General features: G+C 34.8%; 1 protein-coding gene across 1 annotated transcript in view; it reads left to right on the top strand.

Annotated features, from left to right (window-relative positions):
* The window catches only part of LOC128983570 (transcription termination factor 2), a 65,382-nt gene extending 52,306 nt beyond the window's left edge, over positions 1-13,076 (top strand). The window contains exons 12-16 of the mRNA XM_054402895.1: positions 2,324-2,472; positions 3,433-3,624; positions 9,075-9,281; positions 9,564-9,721; positions 12,361-13,076. Of these exons, the coding sequence (XP_054258870.1) occupies positions 2,324-2,472; positions 3,433-3,624; positions 9,075-9,281; positions 9,564-9,721; positions 12,361-12,508 (854 nt within the window). The 3' untranslated portion in view covers positions 12,509-13,076. The remainder of the gene's footprint in view (positions 1-2,323; positions 2,473-3,432; positions 3,625-9,074; positions 9,282-9,563; positions 9,722-12,360) is intronic.
* The last annotated feature ends 1,156 nt before the right edge of the window (positions 13,077-14,232 follow it).

Here is a 14,232-nt window from a genome sequence, read left to right as displayed (position 1 = left end):
AGTTGACTTTCATTTGACCATGGTAGTTCTTTTCTGCTTTATGTCTGTTCGTTCCGGACGAATCTAATCGTAAAGCAAAACAGCCGATAACGACTAAACTAGTTATCAGTATTGCATCATTCGGCTTCTTTGCCGTTTGCTGTTAGGTTGTTGGAAACGTATTGCTGTAATTTTGTCCTGGGAAACTAATGGTGGCTATGGAGATTTAGTTTTCTGTCCAAAACGTCAAAATATATTGTCTATCCGAAAAAGCCGGATATATAACGGATAGTGTCGGATATCGAATTTGGGCCCGGTTACCCGATTTTTCAGATATCCGCACACCCCTACTTTTAAACAAAATAAAATAGGTACAAAATTGTGTGACCAGTCAAACTTTATAAACAAACATTTTATTCTATAAAATCTAGATGGTAAATAGGGGTTGGTTTAAAGGGAATAAAATACAAAACAGATTAAATAATTATTTTGATAAACATTAGAAAGGTTATGGGTTTGATTGAACTAAAATAACCGCAGGGAATCTTATAAGTAGAAAAGTCGTCAACCACAATCTGTTTAATCAGTACATTGTTAGAGAGAGAGAGAGAGAGAAAGAGAGATAGCAGATAGGGGCGTTTGATAAGGAATCTGAAAAAGTAAACAAACAAGGAACAACGGCATGACGATACTCGTTTACAGCCTTATTGTGTCGCCCACTACATTTGCACACGTGACCACTTTTTGTTTCTTCCTTATCTTTCATCGGTCCCAAAATAGAATTCCTGAAATAGTTTGTTGGTATAATCTCCCCTCCCACACAAGGCGCAGTGCGCACTGTAGGTTGTCACGGCAACCATGTGTCGTCATAGCGACGAGCCAATCACGCACTCGCACTGCGTTGTATATTACGATACGAATAGCTGTGTTAGAAAGACAACGCGATAGGTGGTAGTCATCGATCTCTAAGTAATAGTTTGTCTCTTTCGTATCTCCTCAAAATTACGATCGATAATCATTGCGTCTTGACTGAGCTGAGGTTCGTGCTTATCAAACCTCGAATGCATGAACAACGTAGAATTGTGATAACATTGTTTTCAATTACGACCTAAATTAAGTGTTTTTTTAGTTTTGACTTAGTATTAAAAGCTCGGCTCGAACTTCAAGCCTTTTTCAAAATGCCTCGAGCCGAGCCGAATAATGAAAAGCTCGACCAAAAAGCTCGAAGATTCGAGTACTCGCACACCCCTAATTTTAATTAAACGGCAATTAAAACTTAAAAGCTTATGGGTTTTGCCCTGATCGCGGGAGACGATGAACGATATTGCCGAGACTGCAAGTAGATATCCGATATTCGACTGCCTCCTTCAATATCCCACCTTTTGGCCGTTCCGACCATGGTCTGGTCTCGTCAAGGTTGGATATGAGGGGTTCTTGTTATATGGATTGCAGGTCGAGGTTTGTGAAATGATAAGCATAATTTTAAATTTTTAAATCACCTTATTTGTTATATTTATTGCAAGTTTTCTAAAGATTGTTTAATGAAAATATTTGCATAAAAATAACATAAAAGAAACCTTACATATAAAAGATAATATTATTACAGTTCTACTGTAGTAAAGATTATGTTTGTAAAATTTATCACTGTAGTTATCTAAAATAAAATAAAATTCATTGTACAGTTTAGTTATTTTAAGGGACAAAAGCAACTTGGCTTTGGAATAATTATTGAGGAGAAAGGAAGGATACACAACTAATTCACCTGAATAAAGAGTCCCAGGAGGTCAATAGAACACAAAAAAGTACACATTAAACAGATATTTCGTCCCTTTCAGGGGCTTAGGTAGAATGGCAGTTACAGTTCTGGCACTCATGATTAGCAGAACTGAGTGAAACTTTTACCTCTGAAGAAGCCCCTGAAAGGGGCAAAATATCAGTTTTATGTGTACTGGGACTCTTCAGGTGAGTTAGTTGTGTATCCTTCCTTTATCCTCAATAATTTGTACAGTGTAGTTATAATACATCAAAGCTCCTAACTCTTGTGGAATTTTTGATATTTTATAAAAAAAATATACAAAAAGTTATAAAATAATTCAAGCTTCTGCTCCAACAAACTGTGTTGTGTCATTTGGTAAAAAAACTAAAAAAAAAAACAGGAGATTGTCATAAACTATAACTAATGATATTTAATGTGAGCTGTGAGCTTTATGTAGGGCCTAGTGCGTAACATATACATAAGAGTAGGCTAATCATGAGTACTGTCATTGCTCAGTGCTACCTCTTGTACACTGATAAGTTCCCTCAAATCTGCTATACTCCTGATTCGATTGTTGACGGTGTTCAGAGCACGCTCAGGACGCATTCAAAGACCACCCGGAGCTGGCACGGCTACAGAAAAAGATGAACCAAATCTCTGATGTAAAATCTCACCACATCCTAGTGCTACTGCTGAGGCTGCGGCAGTTTTGCTGTCATCCATCACTCGTCCAGACTGTAAGCTGATAGTGATAAGACACCTATCTGTCAGTTACTCTTTGTGTTATACTCCTGTGCATACTCTACATACTGTTACTGCTGTAAAGACAGCCTTCTATATGGGATCTGGTGACTAAGGCTCTGACATTTTGTCCTGAAGGCCTGTAATCAAACTCGGCAATCACCATGAAACCAATGAGATGAGTATGATCTCTGTGTAATAGGCCACTGTGACTTAATAGTTTCTGAGTAACCTTAAGCTGCAAGTTCTTCTAGCAAGTTTAAGACAATTGGTAAAGGTCAAATCATGTCAATGTCTCTTAAGCGAGGACACCTGTTTATCTATTGGGAAATTCTAAAAAAGCTATACCATAGACTAACCAACACCAAGTAGACTTCTCATCCCATTGTAAATTTTGAAGCTTGTTTTTCGTGTGTAGTTCATGAATGGTGACACTGGGCACTAGTGCCGACAAAATTTTGTTTCTATTATTTTAGGGTTAATTTCTTGATTTGTGCTTTACTGTTTGGTTACATAACTTAGGGACGAGTTATTATTTATTTGGTTAATCGAGATTTTAAATGACTGAAATAACCAGAAACAAATTGTAAACCAAACAAACCTCTACAGTACACAGTAAAGAACTAATAATAAAATTGTCTTCAGCTGTTCCATAAGGATGAGAAATCTACTAAAGGAGTATGTTTTATCTATGGCTATACTGTACCTACAAAGTTCTGTTTGAAATATTAGTTGCAAAACTACATTGGACATATCACATTCCCCATTGATCTTTCATATTTCTGCATAAAATGTGCCTAGCAGTGTCACTAAACATAGTAGTTCAGGTTTACAAATTTAATATTTGTTTACTAGGAATCCATCTTAAAAATATATATAAAGCTAAACAAGTTGTTACATGTTTGGTTCTAGCTGTCCATATGTTACCTGGTTGAAAATGTTGTAATTTTGTTTAGATGTTGGATAATGAAGACATTTCTAATGGTGGAATAGAAGATTCAGATGGTCTTGATATTGATCTGGTGGAACAGATGACACGGATGTCTATTACTAATCATAACCAGCATCATGTGGATGATAATGACACAGATCTAACAGCCATGGACAAAGATAATCCATTGTTTGCCAAGGATCGCTTGAGTTCTAAGGTTAGTGCTATTTATAGCCTAGAATATTCTTATTTATTTTTATCTATACTATATCTATATACTAGTGATGGGCGGATCCAAGAAAATGTCGGTACCGGATCCAGATCCGGATCTTGAAAAATTCGGATCTGGATCCAGATACACATTGTCATAAGGACTTGTTAAAAAAACGTTATTAACAGAATGCCAATTTAAATCATACTGTTTAAAATTAAATTGGTAATGTTTAAAGGTTAATATATCTTATATATAGAGTAATCTCCAGTTGAGCCCATAATCCCTCATTTTTTGGGGACACTTAACTTTTCCAAATCTTAAAATGAAACTATTAGTTGATGATATTAGTTGGGCAATGTCACAGTACTGTATATTACGACGTCAATAACCTGTATGGTTAGGCAATGTCACAGTACTGTATATTACCACGTCAATAACCTGTATGGTTAGGCAATGTCACAGTACTGTATATTACGATGTCAATAACCTCTATGGTTGGGCAATGTCACAGTACTGTATATTACGACGTCAATAACTTCTATGGTTGGGCAATGTCACAGTACTGTATATTACGACGTCAATAACTTCTATGGTTGGGCTATGTCACAGTACTGTATATTACGACGTCAATAACTTCTATGGTTAGTCAATGTCACAGTACTGTATATTACAACATCAATAACTTCTATGGTTGGGCAATGTCACAGTAAACTGTATATTACGACATCAATAACCTGTATGGCTGGGCAATGTCACAGTACTGTATATTACGACGTCAATAACCTCTATGGTTAGTCAATGTCACAGTACTGTATATTACGATGTCAATAACTTCTATGGTTAGTCAATGTCACAGTACTGTATATTACGACGTCAATAACTTCTATGGTTGGGCTATGTCACAGTACTGTATATTACGACGTCAATAACTTCTATGGTTAGTCAATGTCACAGTACTGTATATTAGGACGTCAATAACTTCTATGGTTGGGCTATGTCACAGTACTGTATATTACGACATCAATAACCTGTATGGCTGGGCAATGTCACAGTGCTGTATATTACGACGTCAATAACTTCTATGGTTGGGCAATGTCACAGTACTGTATATTACGACGTCAATAACCTCTATGGTTAGTCAATGTCACAGTATATGCCTCATAATTCTATTCTAAAGAAATATATTCTCAATCCCGATCTTTTCTTAAGATTCGGTGGATTCGAGATCCGGATTCGACACATCCCTAGTCGTAATATTGCCTAACCATACAGGTTATTGACGACGTAATATACAGTACTGTGACATTGCCCAACCATACAGGTTATTGTTACCGGTTATTATAACCGGTTTGGCTGGGCAATGTCACAGTATTGTATATTACGACGTCAATAACTTCTATGGTTGGGCAATGTCACAGTACTGTATATTACGACGTCAATAACCTCTATGGTTAGTCAATGTCACAGTATATGCCTCATAATTCTATTCTAAAGAAATATATTCTCAATCCCAATCTTTTCTTAAGATTCGGTGGATTCGAGATCCGGATTTGACACATCCCTAGTCGTAATATTGCCTAACCATACAGGTTATTGACGTCGTAATATACAGTACTGTGACATCGCCCAACCATACAGGTTATTGACGTCGTAATATACAGTACTTTGACATTGCCCAGCCATACAGGTTATTGATGTTGTAATATACAGTACTGTGACATTGCACAACCATAGTGGTTATTGATGTCGTAATATACAGTACTGTGACATTGCCCAACCATAGAGGTTATTGACGTTGTAATATACAATACTGTGACATTGCCCAGCCATACCGGTTATTGATGTCGTAATATACACTACTGTGACATTGCACAACCATAGAGGTTCTTGGCGTCGTAATATACAGCACTGTGACATTGATTAAAAAATCGGGAAAAAACGGTCTTTTACATGGATACAGACAGCTTTGTGTTAGTAAAAAAATCGGAAAAAATCGGATCCATCAAAAACCGGATCCAGCCCAAGATCCGGAATTTTTTGGATCCGATCGGGTGCCGGTTCTAGCTCGGATCCGGTAGTCCGATATCCGGATCCGACCATAACTACTATATACTATTAACTTTGAGGTGGTGTATGTCTGTCTGTGCGGCTGTCACAACTATAATACTAAACCGATACAGCCAAAATTAAGCACAAAGATAATCCACATATCTTGGAATGTCTTAGGCCTTTTCACTTCCCTGAGTTCCTCTCGGGCTAGGGTCTTGATGTCCAAAGGTTTGAGGTGAGGTTTTCAAAAGTAAATATAAATAATTGGTCTTTGTGGAAACATGAGAAAATTCACAAAGTTAACCTTTGTGTTGGTATTTCAATGTAAACAATGAGAACTGCCAAATGCCAATTTCACAATTTCAGACGGATGATCCAAACAAATTAAATATAATATTTTACACAACTATGTGGTAGGTTTGTTTATCTTAGAGGTGTGCGGATAGTGAAATTTCATTTCGGATCGGATTTGGATCGGATAGTTGAGGCTCGGTTCGGATCGGATCGGATATTGGGAGGTTCGGATTCGGATAGTTCGGCGCGGTTGATAATAAGCTTCATATGTATTTTTAACCTATAAAACAATGTCAAGCTGTGTAAATAAACTTAAATGACGATTTTGAACTATAGAATTTCAAATTAGCCTAGTCCACAGTTTTCTCTCTCTTGAAAATCACAATTCACAACATTTATTTTCAAAAGTTGGTTGCATGAATTAAGTACACTAGCAGCCGAAATCTTCACACAACACCTTAGCTCAGCAGGACTGATGTCAAACGTTTGGGCTTGTTTACTTGAGGTTATGTTTTATCTTGTTTCCTGGTTCTCACAAGCAAAGGAGTTCGATCTCAAGTTTATTTTCACATTGTATTTCCTTACGTTTTTGGAACGGATTATTGGCCTTAAGTGGCATTTTGCGGGTTTGCCAAGTTTAGAAAACATCACTAATGCACTAAGATGGGCTCTAGCTCACGATTTGATGTTGGGCAATTAAATTAGACTTTATAACTGTGTAAAAGGTCTGTATCCCTGAATTTATAAATTGCATTCTACACTTATTCACTGCCAAACATAATTCAGTAGAACCTTGATGAACCGAGAATTACACTAGCCTACATAACTTCATTACCCCAAGTAAAATACCAAGATAATTTTTATAATTGTATTTTAATCGTACAATCTTAGTTTGTTAAAAATGGATTGTATGTTCAACAATAATTGCAGTCCATTATTGTTATGCAGTATGGTCCCAAATTATTGTTTTTGATTTTGAAACATCACAGTTCATTTGACAAAATTATAGTGGAAGCAGCCCAATGTCACGCTTGTGCAATAGTTTGTTTACAAGCTTTCTCCAGACCACGGGGGAGGGGAGGGTCTGATAAGCCGTCTATTGTTCACCCCCAAGAAGGTCCGACCCTCATTAGTGCCGCTCGGCTGCACTCAGTGGGGAACCCAATACCACAAATCAATCTTTTAAATTAATACAAATATTTGGTAATAATTGTTTTATTAATATTCACCTTAAAATTTCAATAAATTTGGTGTAAAATTTGACAAAAATCTGCCATTTTGACCGATTATTAATACAGTACCAAATACCAATAAAGTAGTACATTCATTGGTAATTAAATAATAGGTAAAAATTAACCGATTTTCGTCAAGCTTTACCCCCCTGCTGTGCGCTATGTCACCAAAGCTGCTATGTCACCAAAGCTGCTATGTCACCAAAGCTGATAACGACATGGGTGATTAGTAACCATGGCAACTTGTTGAATGCGTGATGAAGGGAAACCCAAGAAATAGAAGAACAAAGAGAAAGAATAACAACGTTGTTATCTTTATACCCTTTTTACAATTTCCGTTATTGTTATCTTTATGTAAGATTTTATGATTTTGTTTAATAGGTTTATAAAATAATTCTGTTTGACTACGGGAATATCAATTTATAATTTATCAACGTGCTTCTCTTCTGAAACAGCAATACCGGATGCATAATAAAGGTCAATGACCTAAAATATCACGATTGTGCAATATTGTATTTTGATGTTGAAATTAAAATCACGACACAAGTTTGTATATATCCATGGTCCCTATAGTTTAATAATTTAATATGAACACAATCAATGCTAAATAATTGTGGTTAGTTCTAACTTTATTTTTTATTATTCAAAGTTTCTACACAGTAAGACAATCCAAAGTCAAACCGGGCAATGAATACCCAAAAAACAACGTATCTTGTCCTGTGATTGAAATACCACTCGCCGGCCAGTCCTTTAGGTTTAGGAAATGCAAGTCTATATATAGCTTCAAGGTCTTACCCACCCCTTCCCCCTCCGGTCCTACTTGACTTCATTCACCCGCACTCCTTTCGAGGTCATTGCCCAACCCCTCCCACCCTTCTATTGTGTTGCCTTTCTATTGTTTCTATTCTGACTTTTTTTCGGGAAACATTAAATCTATTGTTTACGTAACATCACAGTAGTAGGCTAGATTTTTCTACTTTGAAACAGTACTGTAAAAAAAACTATTACGCAGCGCCCCTAGTATCAGGAGCGAGACAAGCACGAGTTGACTTTCATTTGACCATGGTAGTTCTTTTCTGCTTTATGTCTGTTCGTTCCAGACGAATCTAATCGTAAAGCAAAACAGCCGATAACGACTAAACTAGTTATCAGTATTGCATCATTCGGCTTCTTTGCTGTTAGGTTGTTGGAAACGTATTGCTGTAATTTTGTCCTGGGAAACTAATGGTGGCTATGGAGATTTAGTTTTCTGTCCAAAACGTCAAAATATATTGTCTATCCGAAAAAGTCGGATATATAACGGATAGTGTCAGATATCGAATTTGGGCCCGGTTCGGATACGGATATCCGAACCGAACCGAATCCGACCCGATTTTTCGGATATCCGCACACCTCTATTTATCATACTTGGTCATTGATTATTTATTTTAAAGCCATCTTGTTGGTTATGGGAATAAAAAAAGATTCTATAACTGTTGCTGCATCAACCAAGAGATAGTTTACACTATCAAAATACCTATGCTATGATGTTAAGGGGACACCTGTTTGTCGAAATTGTCAAATTTTCTTCCCATTGTGGAGCACGGGTACAGCAGCTAGTCCAATATATTATTGTGGATTGATTTTTATGTGAAATAAGAGAAAAACTAACATGACAACTGACAACAATGGTGACTACATTGGGCGATGCTAATAAGTTATGCTTTTATTTTTCCAACATAGATCAATTAACTGAGTTTTCTACTTTTTTCCTCATGTTTAATTTCTAATAATGCATCTCTGCCATTACTTGTATTTAATAAGAAATCTATCACTCTAAATTATGTTTTATACAAATTTAGAATGATGATATTTTCTTTATTGATTATTTGATTACAGATGAGGAAAGTGGTTGAGACAATAGAAGCCATTTTGACCAGCAATGACAAACTATTGATCGTATCTCAGTGGGTTACACACCTTGATTTAATTCATTCAGTGTTGAAAGAGAAAAGTGTCAAATGCTTAAGACTCACCGGGCAGATTCCTGTCAAAGATCGGGCTGAGGTTGTAGATAAGTTCAACAGAAAAGATCATGGGCCAAGAGTAAGTATAGGTGTTGCTTTAAATTCAAAGTTTAAATCCTATTGCAAATCTACTTTAATGATTAGCTTTGAGTTATAATTTTGTAGACTTAATTTGCATTTTGTGGGATAAAAATTTTAGATATAGTCCTAGTAGTTTATTTTTTTTATAATTGAGCCTATACTGTTCTTACAAGGTGTAAACATTCCTGATGGTTGCTGCCAATCTTACAAAATCATGCTGATTCTTTAATGAATTTGAATATATACAGCTAGACCAGTTTATTAATTTGCTTGTGATTAGGTTCTTCTATTGTCACTCACTGCTGGAGGGGTTGGTTTGAATCTGATTGGAGCAAATCATCTGTTGCTTCTAGACCTTCATTGGAACCCCCAGCTTGAGAGTCAAGCGTTTGATCGTATCTACAGAGTTGGCCAAGAGAAAGATGTACAGATCTACAAGTAAGCTATTATCTTTGTATTGTAAAACATACACATACAAATATTAAAATTTTATATTCTGGTTTAAAGATTCTAGTCTCAATTCATCGAATCGATTTTGTTGATTTTTTAACCAGTCTATACTAAAAATTCCCAATATTGTCAAGTCAGTAGCCTTTGGTCTTTATACGCAATCATGGCTCTCGTAGATTCTGAATAGGATTTTCTGCTGTCTTCATAACGTCCAGACAGTCATAATTATGTGTTTTAATGTCATGAATGGTGTAGGTATATGTTAGGGATCTATTTCCCTTTGTTATTTTTTTGTAGGAGTTTTGTAGTGTAAGTAATAATTTACAGTTATAATACATGTTTACATCTATCCTATACTCTTATATGAGCAATGTTTGCTTGTATGTTTGCTTGCACAAAGATCTTAAAAACGGCTTTGACGATTTCCTTAAAATGTTGTAGTAAATAATTTATTTCTGGTCTAAAACATGACTGACAACAGCTACTACCTCAGGAAAATTCATATTTCGCTATACAACTCATTTGAAAATTAAAAAATTTAACTATGGCCTTATGGGTTGCCAAATAACGAGGTTGAAACAAAACGAGGACAAATTATTAAACAAAAGACTTGTAACATGTGTTTATAATAAGCCATCCACAGAATAGTAGCAAATTACAATTTACAGTACACTATTGATTGAGCAATGATTATTGAAGATTACTCGATATAGGGGAAAATAGTTCCGATCAAATACTGATTATTTTACTTGGCTCTCTCTATCAATGTTAATATTTCCATCATAATAAAACTAAATTCCACTGAAACTTAAATAATAATAACCAAAATTAATTGTAAATAAAACGTGAGTTTCCTTTATTTTATATTGCTTTTACAATAAAAATAAACTATACCGAGCCGTGGCTCAGTCCCCTGGTACTTATATTCTTAATAGGTAGCCGAAATAGTCCCAGAGTTAAGATTAAAAGTCATTGATGCATGTCATGTACAGAAGTTTTTACCTCAATCACATATTATTAATGATGAAAGCTTAAAGCCAATTGCCAATGATTAAAATACATTTTTTGGTCTTGTTGGCCATACTCAGACATCACTCAAACAAAATGTTCTTTCTTTAATGTTTGAAAAACCATAGGCATACTCTTGCCATTTCAAAAGATAGCACTGACTATGGCTTACAAATATTTTAACCCTCCGAGTGTCATGCGTCGCTGCAGCGACTCACGAACACTGTTTACGGCGAAGGCTCTATGACTGACAAAATCGGATTGAACTGGATCGAGTTAGGTATCGTTCTTTTCGTTATATTCTAAGCTTTCTCCAGAGGTCTGTCTCTAAGCGCTTTATGTTCTCCGAGCCGATCGTAATTGTAGCAGACAGCTGACGTGCGTATTTGTAAACAGGTTAGTTAACCTCGGACCGATGACTGATGTGTTTTATTATGTTTATCATTGTTTTAGTGTTAAAAATCAAAAGTAGTGATATACGTGGTGCATTATAAGAAGATTTAAGTGATTTTGAAGGGCTGGTTGATGATCCTGAAGAAGTAGGTAGTGATATTGATGTAAATTATCAGCCAGATTCCTAGCTATGGTTAGGCTATGCATTCTTAGCTAAACGCTATGTACTGAAATCTGTTTTTTGCCCATAACTTATTTATTTGCAGATCTACTTCCTTATATTATTATATATTTGTAATCCTCATAAAATTTAGAACAAAGTGGCTATTTTCAAATATTTATAGGCCTATAATTTATACAATTTTATTGAGCGCGAACTTATTTTTTTCTTCAATTTTTCCAAAATAATTTGTATTTTTACCTAGACAATTTTTTTTAAACAATTATTCCTTAGGTTTTATGTATGATATTGAAGCCCATGATTTTCCAAACAAAATGGTATATAGAACAGTAGAATTAACATTGTTTTAAGCTTTTCAGATCCGTTTTAATAAAACCTTGCAAATGCGCCAAAAATAGGCTAAACTATGGACACTCGGAGGGTTAATTCACTCTTGTGGCAACTTTTCAAATACTAATTTTTCTTGTGAGCCCATTGAAGGAGTAAGTTCTTATAAATATTTTTGTGTGATTTTAACAATTTACTGCATGAAATGGTCTGATCATATAAATTGATTAACCTCTAAATTAAGAAAATACATTTTTGTATTTGGGGATCTGTGAGATATATTTAGGTACTCAGGAAATCAAACTAGCATATTACGCCTATGTTCAGTCGTCACTTTCATTAAGACAAAGTTGACATTATCGGATGGGGCAGAGTTTTTTTCTACTGTTTTAGAACATCTATTTGTCCTTCAGAAGATTTAAGTCAAAATTTGTTTCAATAAACCAATTCGCTACCCCACAAATTTATTATTATACAAATTTATTACTATGCACAATTTATTTTTCTGCTATTAACATTTTCAGATATCGTTAATAGTTGTACCTGGACATCATATAAGAATGACGCCATAAATTAACCATAGATGAATACAAATTAAATCCATTCTTAAATTCCTTGAAGCATTTTATTTTTGTTAGAATGTAGTAATAGGCTATTAAGATTCTTCTTTTTCTACATTTAAAACAAATAAATACTAATGATAACAACTGCTTTTTAGGTTTGTTACAAGTGATACGGTTGAAGAAAATGTGTTGGGTTTGCAAAACAAGAAGCTGTCAATCTCAGACTCTGTACTCACCGGAGCCAAGAAAGCATCATCCAAACTGACACTTGATGATCTCAAGATGTTGTTTAAAATCAATTAATTAATATTACAAAAGAAGATGATTTAAGGCTGTGACAATAGCATATTACTATGATTCTTACTACAGTAGGGTTAACCGTTAACTTGTTTTGCCTTTCACCTTAGCACTTAATAAAACAAGTCACCGGCTAATTACTCCAGTGTTTGTTTATAATAGTTTGATTGATTTCAACTGCCAAAGCTTGTTGAATATTTCTAATTTAATGGCATTTAAATGTAAATATTATTAATTTCAATATACTAACCTTTTTGGCCTAGGCTACATATTTCTTATATAACTGAATTATTATTATTATCAATTTAAATATATTAACATTGTTTCATATAAATCCTTACTCATTTACACCTTTAAACCATAGTTTTAGTTTATCTACACATACTCTACCGGTTTTACTCCATTTATTGCTTAATGAAGTCTTAAGGCCTGGCCACACCGAACTCGCTACCGCGGCAGGAACAAACTTTAAAAAATCACTCACCATGTTATCAAATGGGCCAAGTCACACAGCACTACCTCGCTCCCGCGGGCGTACAGTAGTGACCGCCATGACTGCTTGCTGAGTGATTTTTTGATACTACCGAGGAGGTAGTTTTGTCTAGCGCATGGGCAAAGGTGCATCTCGAATGGCTAAGCCATTTTAAAGATTAAAAGTAATATAGCTTAAAATTAAATTTAACACGTTTCTTTTGTTTGTTGATGTAAGGTATGTTGTTTTGTATTTTCGCTTCACTACTATGTAATCGATGTTTTCATAATGTTTATAACCAGCAAAAATTCATGATTGATGACCATGCAAAAGAAAATTGATGGTGCAAATTTAATGTTTCCTATATTTTTTTTGTACGGTATTGTCAATGTGAACAAACAAACATTTGTTTTTTTTTATCAAGTGTTTCAATTTGCAACAACCAAAACTGTACAACCAATATAAATTTGAACTTTTAATAGATGGTCAATCAAAAAACTGCCATTAGTTTAGAAACGTTTGTAACTGGATTAAAGACATATTTTAATGTATGTTTTTTTTATATATAATTTATTAGCCTTTGTAGTGTAGCGAAAAATAGCGTTCGAAACACAAGAAAGTGGATAATCTATTCTCAACAATATTAAAAATGCTTGCACTTTGAATATATGGTCTCAAATAAAAAAATAATTACAATTTACTTTTATTGTTCACTACTTTACTACCTAAAAAAAAAAAAAAAAACGGTGTTAATTATGTAAAATGAAAAGGGAGAAAATGTTTGTTTATTTGAACAGATGAATACTTTGAATTTGACACTAATATTTGAAACAACTGGTTATACTAAAATTAGAGACATGTGCTATAAGGATTTATTAGATTAGTTGAAAAGATTGATGTTTCACTGTTTTAAACCAGTTTTTATTTGCACAAAATAAAAACATAACCAAAGGAACGTTCGACATAATGGAGACTATAAGACGTCAACCAGGACAGCCAAAAAGAAGGAGGGCGACGAACTTTAACTGGTAGATGCAAACGCAATACAAATAATACTATTGTCGTTGATAGCCGAATACAGCAAGCACCCTTCCGTTTTGGATTTAAGTGAGCTCTCCAACAGCCGCCTGAAGATTTCAAATTCAATTTAGGACTGTTGGATAATCGCTGGATAAGCTGTTGATTTTGGAAGACAAGGAGGTGGGTAGGACTAAAAAAAAGGTGGGTAGGAGATGAAAAAAGCTGAAAAAAATCTCTT

This window comes from Macrosteles quadrilineatus, unplaced genomic scaffold (genome assembly GCF_028750875.1).
Source record: "Macrosteles quadrilineatus isolate MER2022 unplaced genomic scaffold, UCM_ALF_1.0 Scaffold_1__1_contigs__length_201487025, whole genome shotgun sequence".
Lineage (NCBI taxonomy): Eukaryota > Metazoa > Arthropoda > Insecta > Hemiptera > Cicadellidae > Macrosteles > Macrosteles quadrilineatus.
This window is presented reverse-complemented; position numbering and strand designations above follow the sequence as displayed.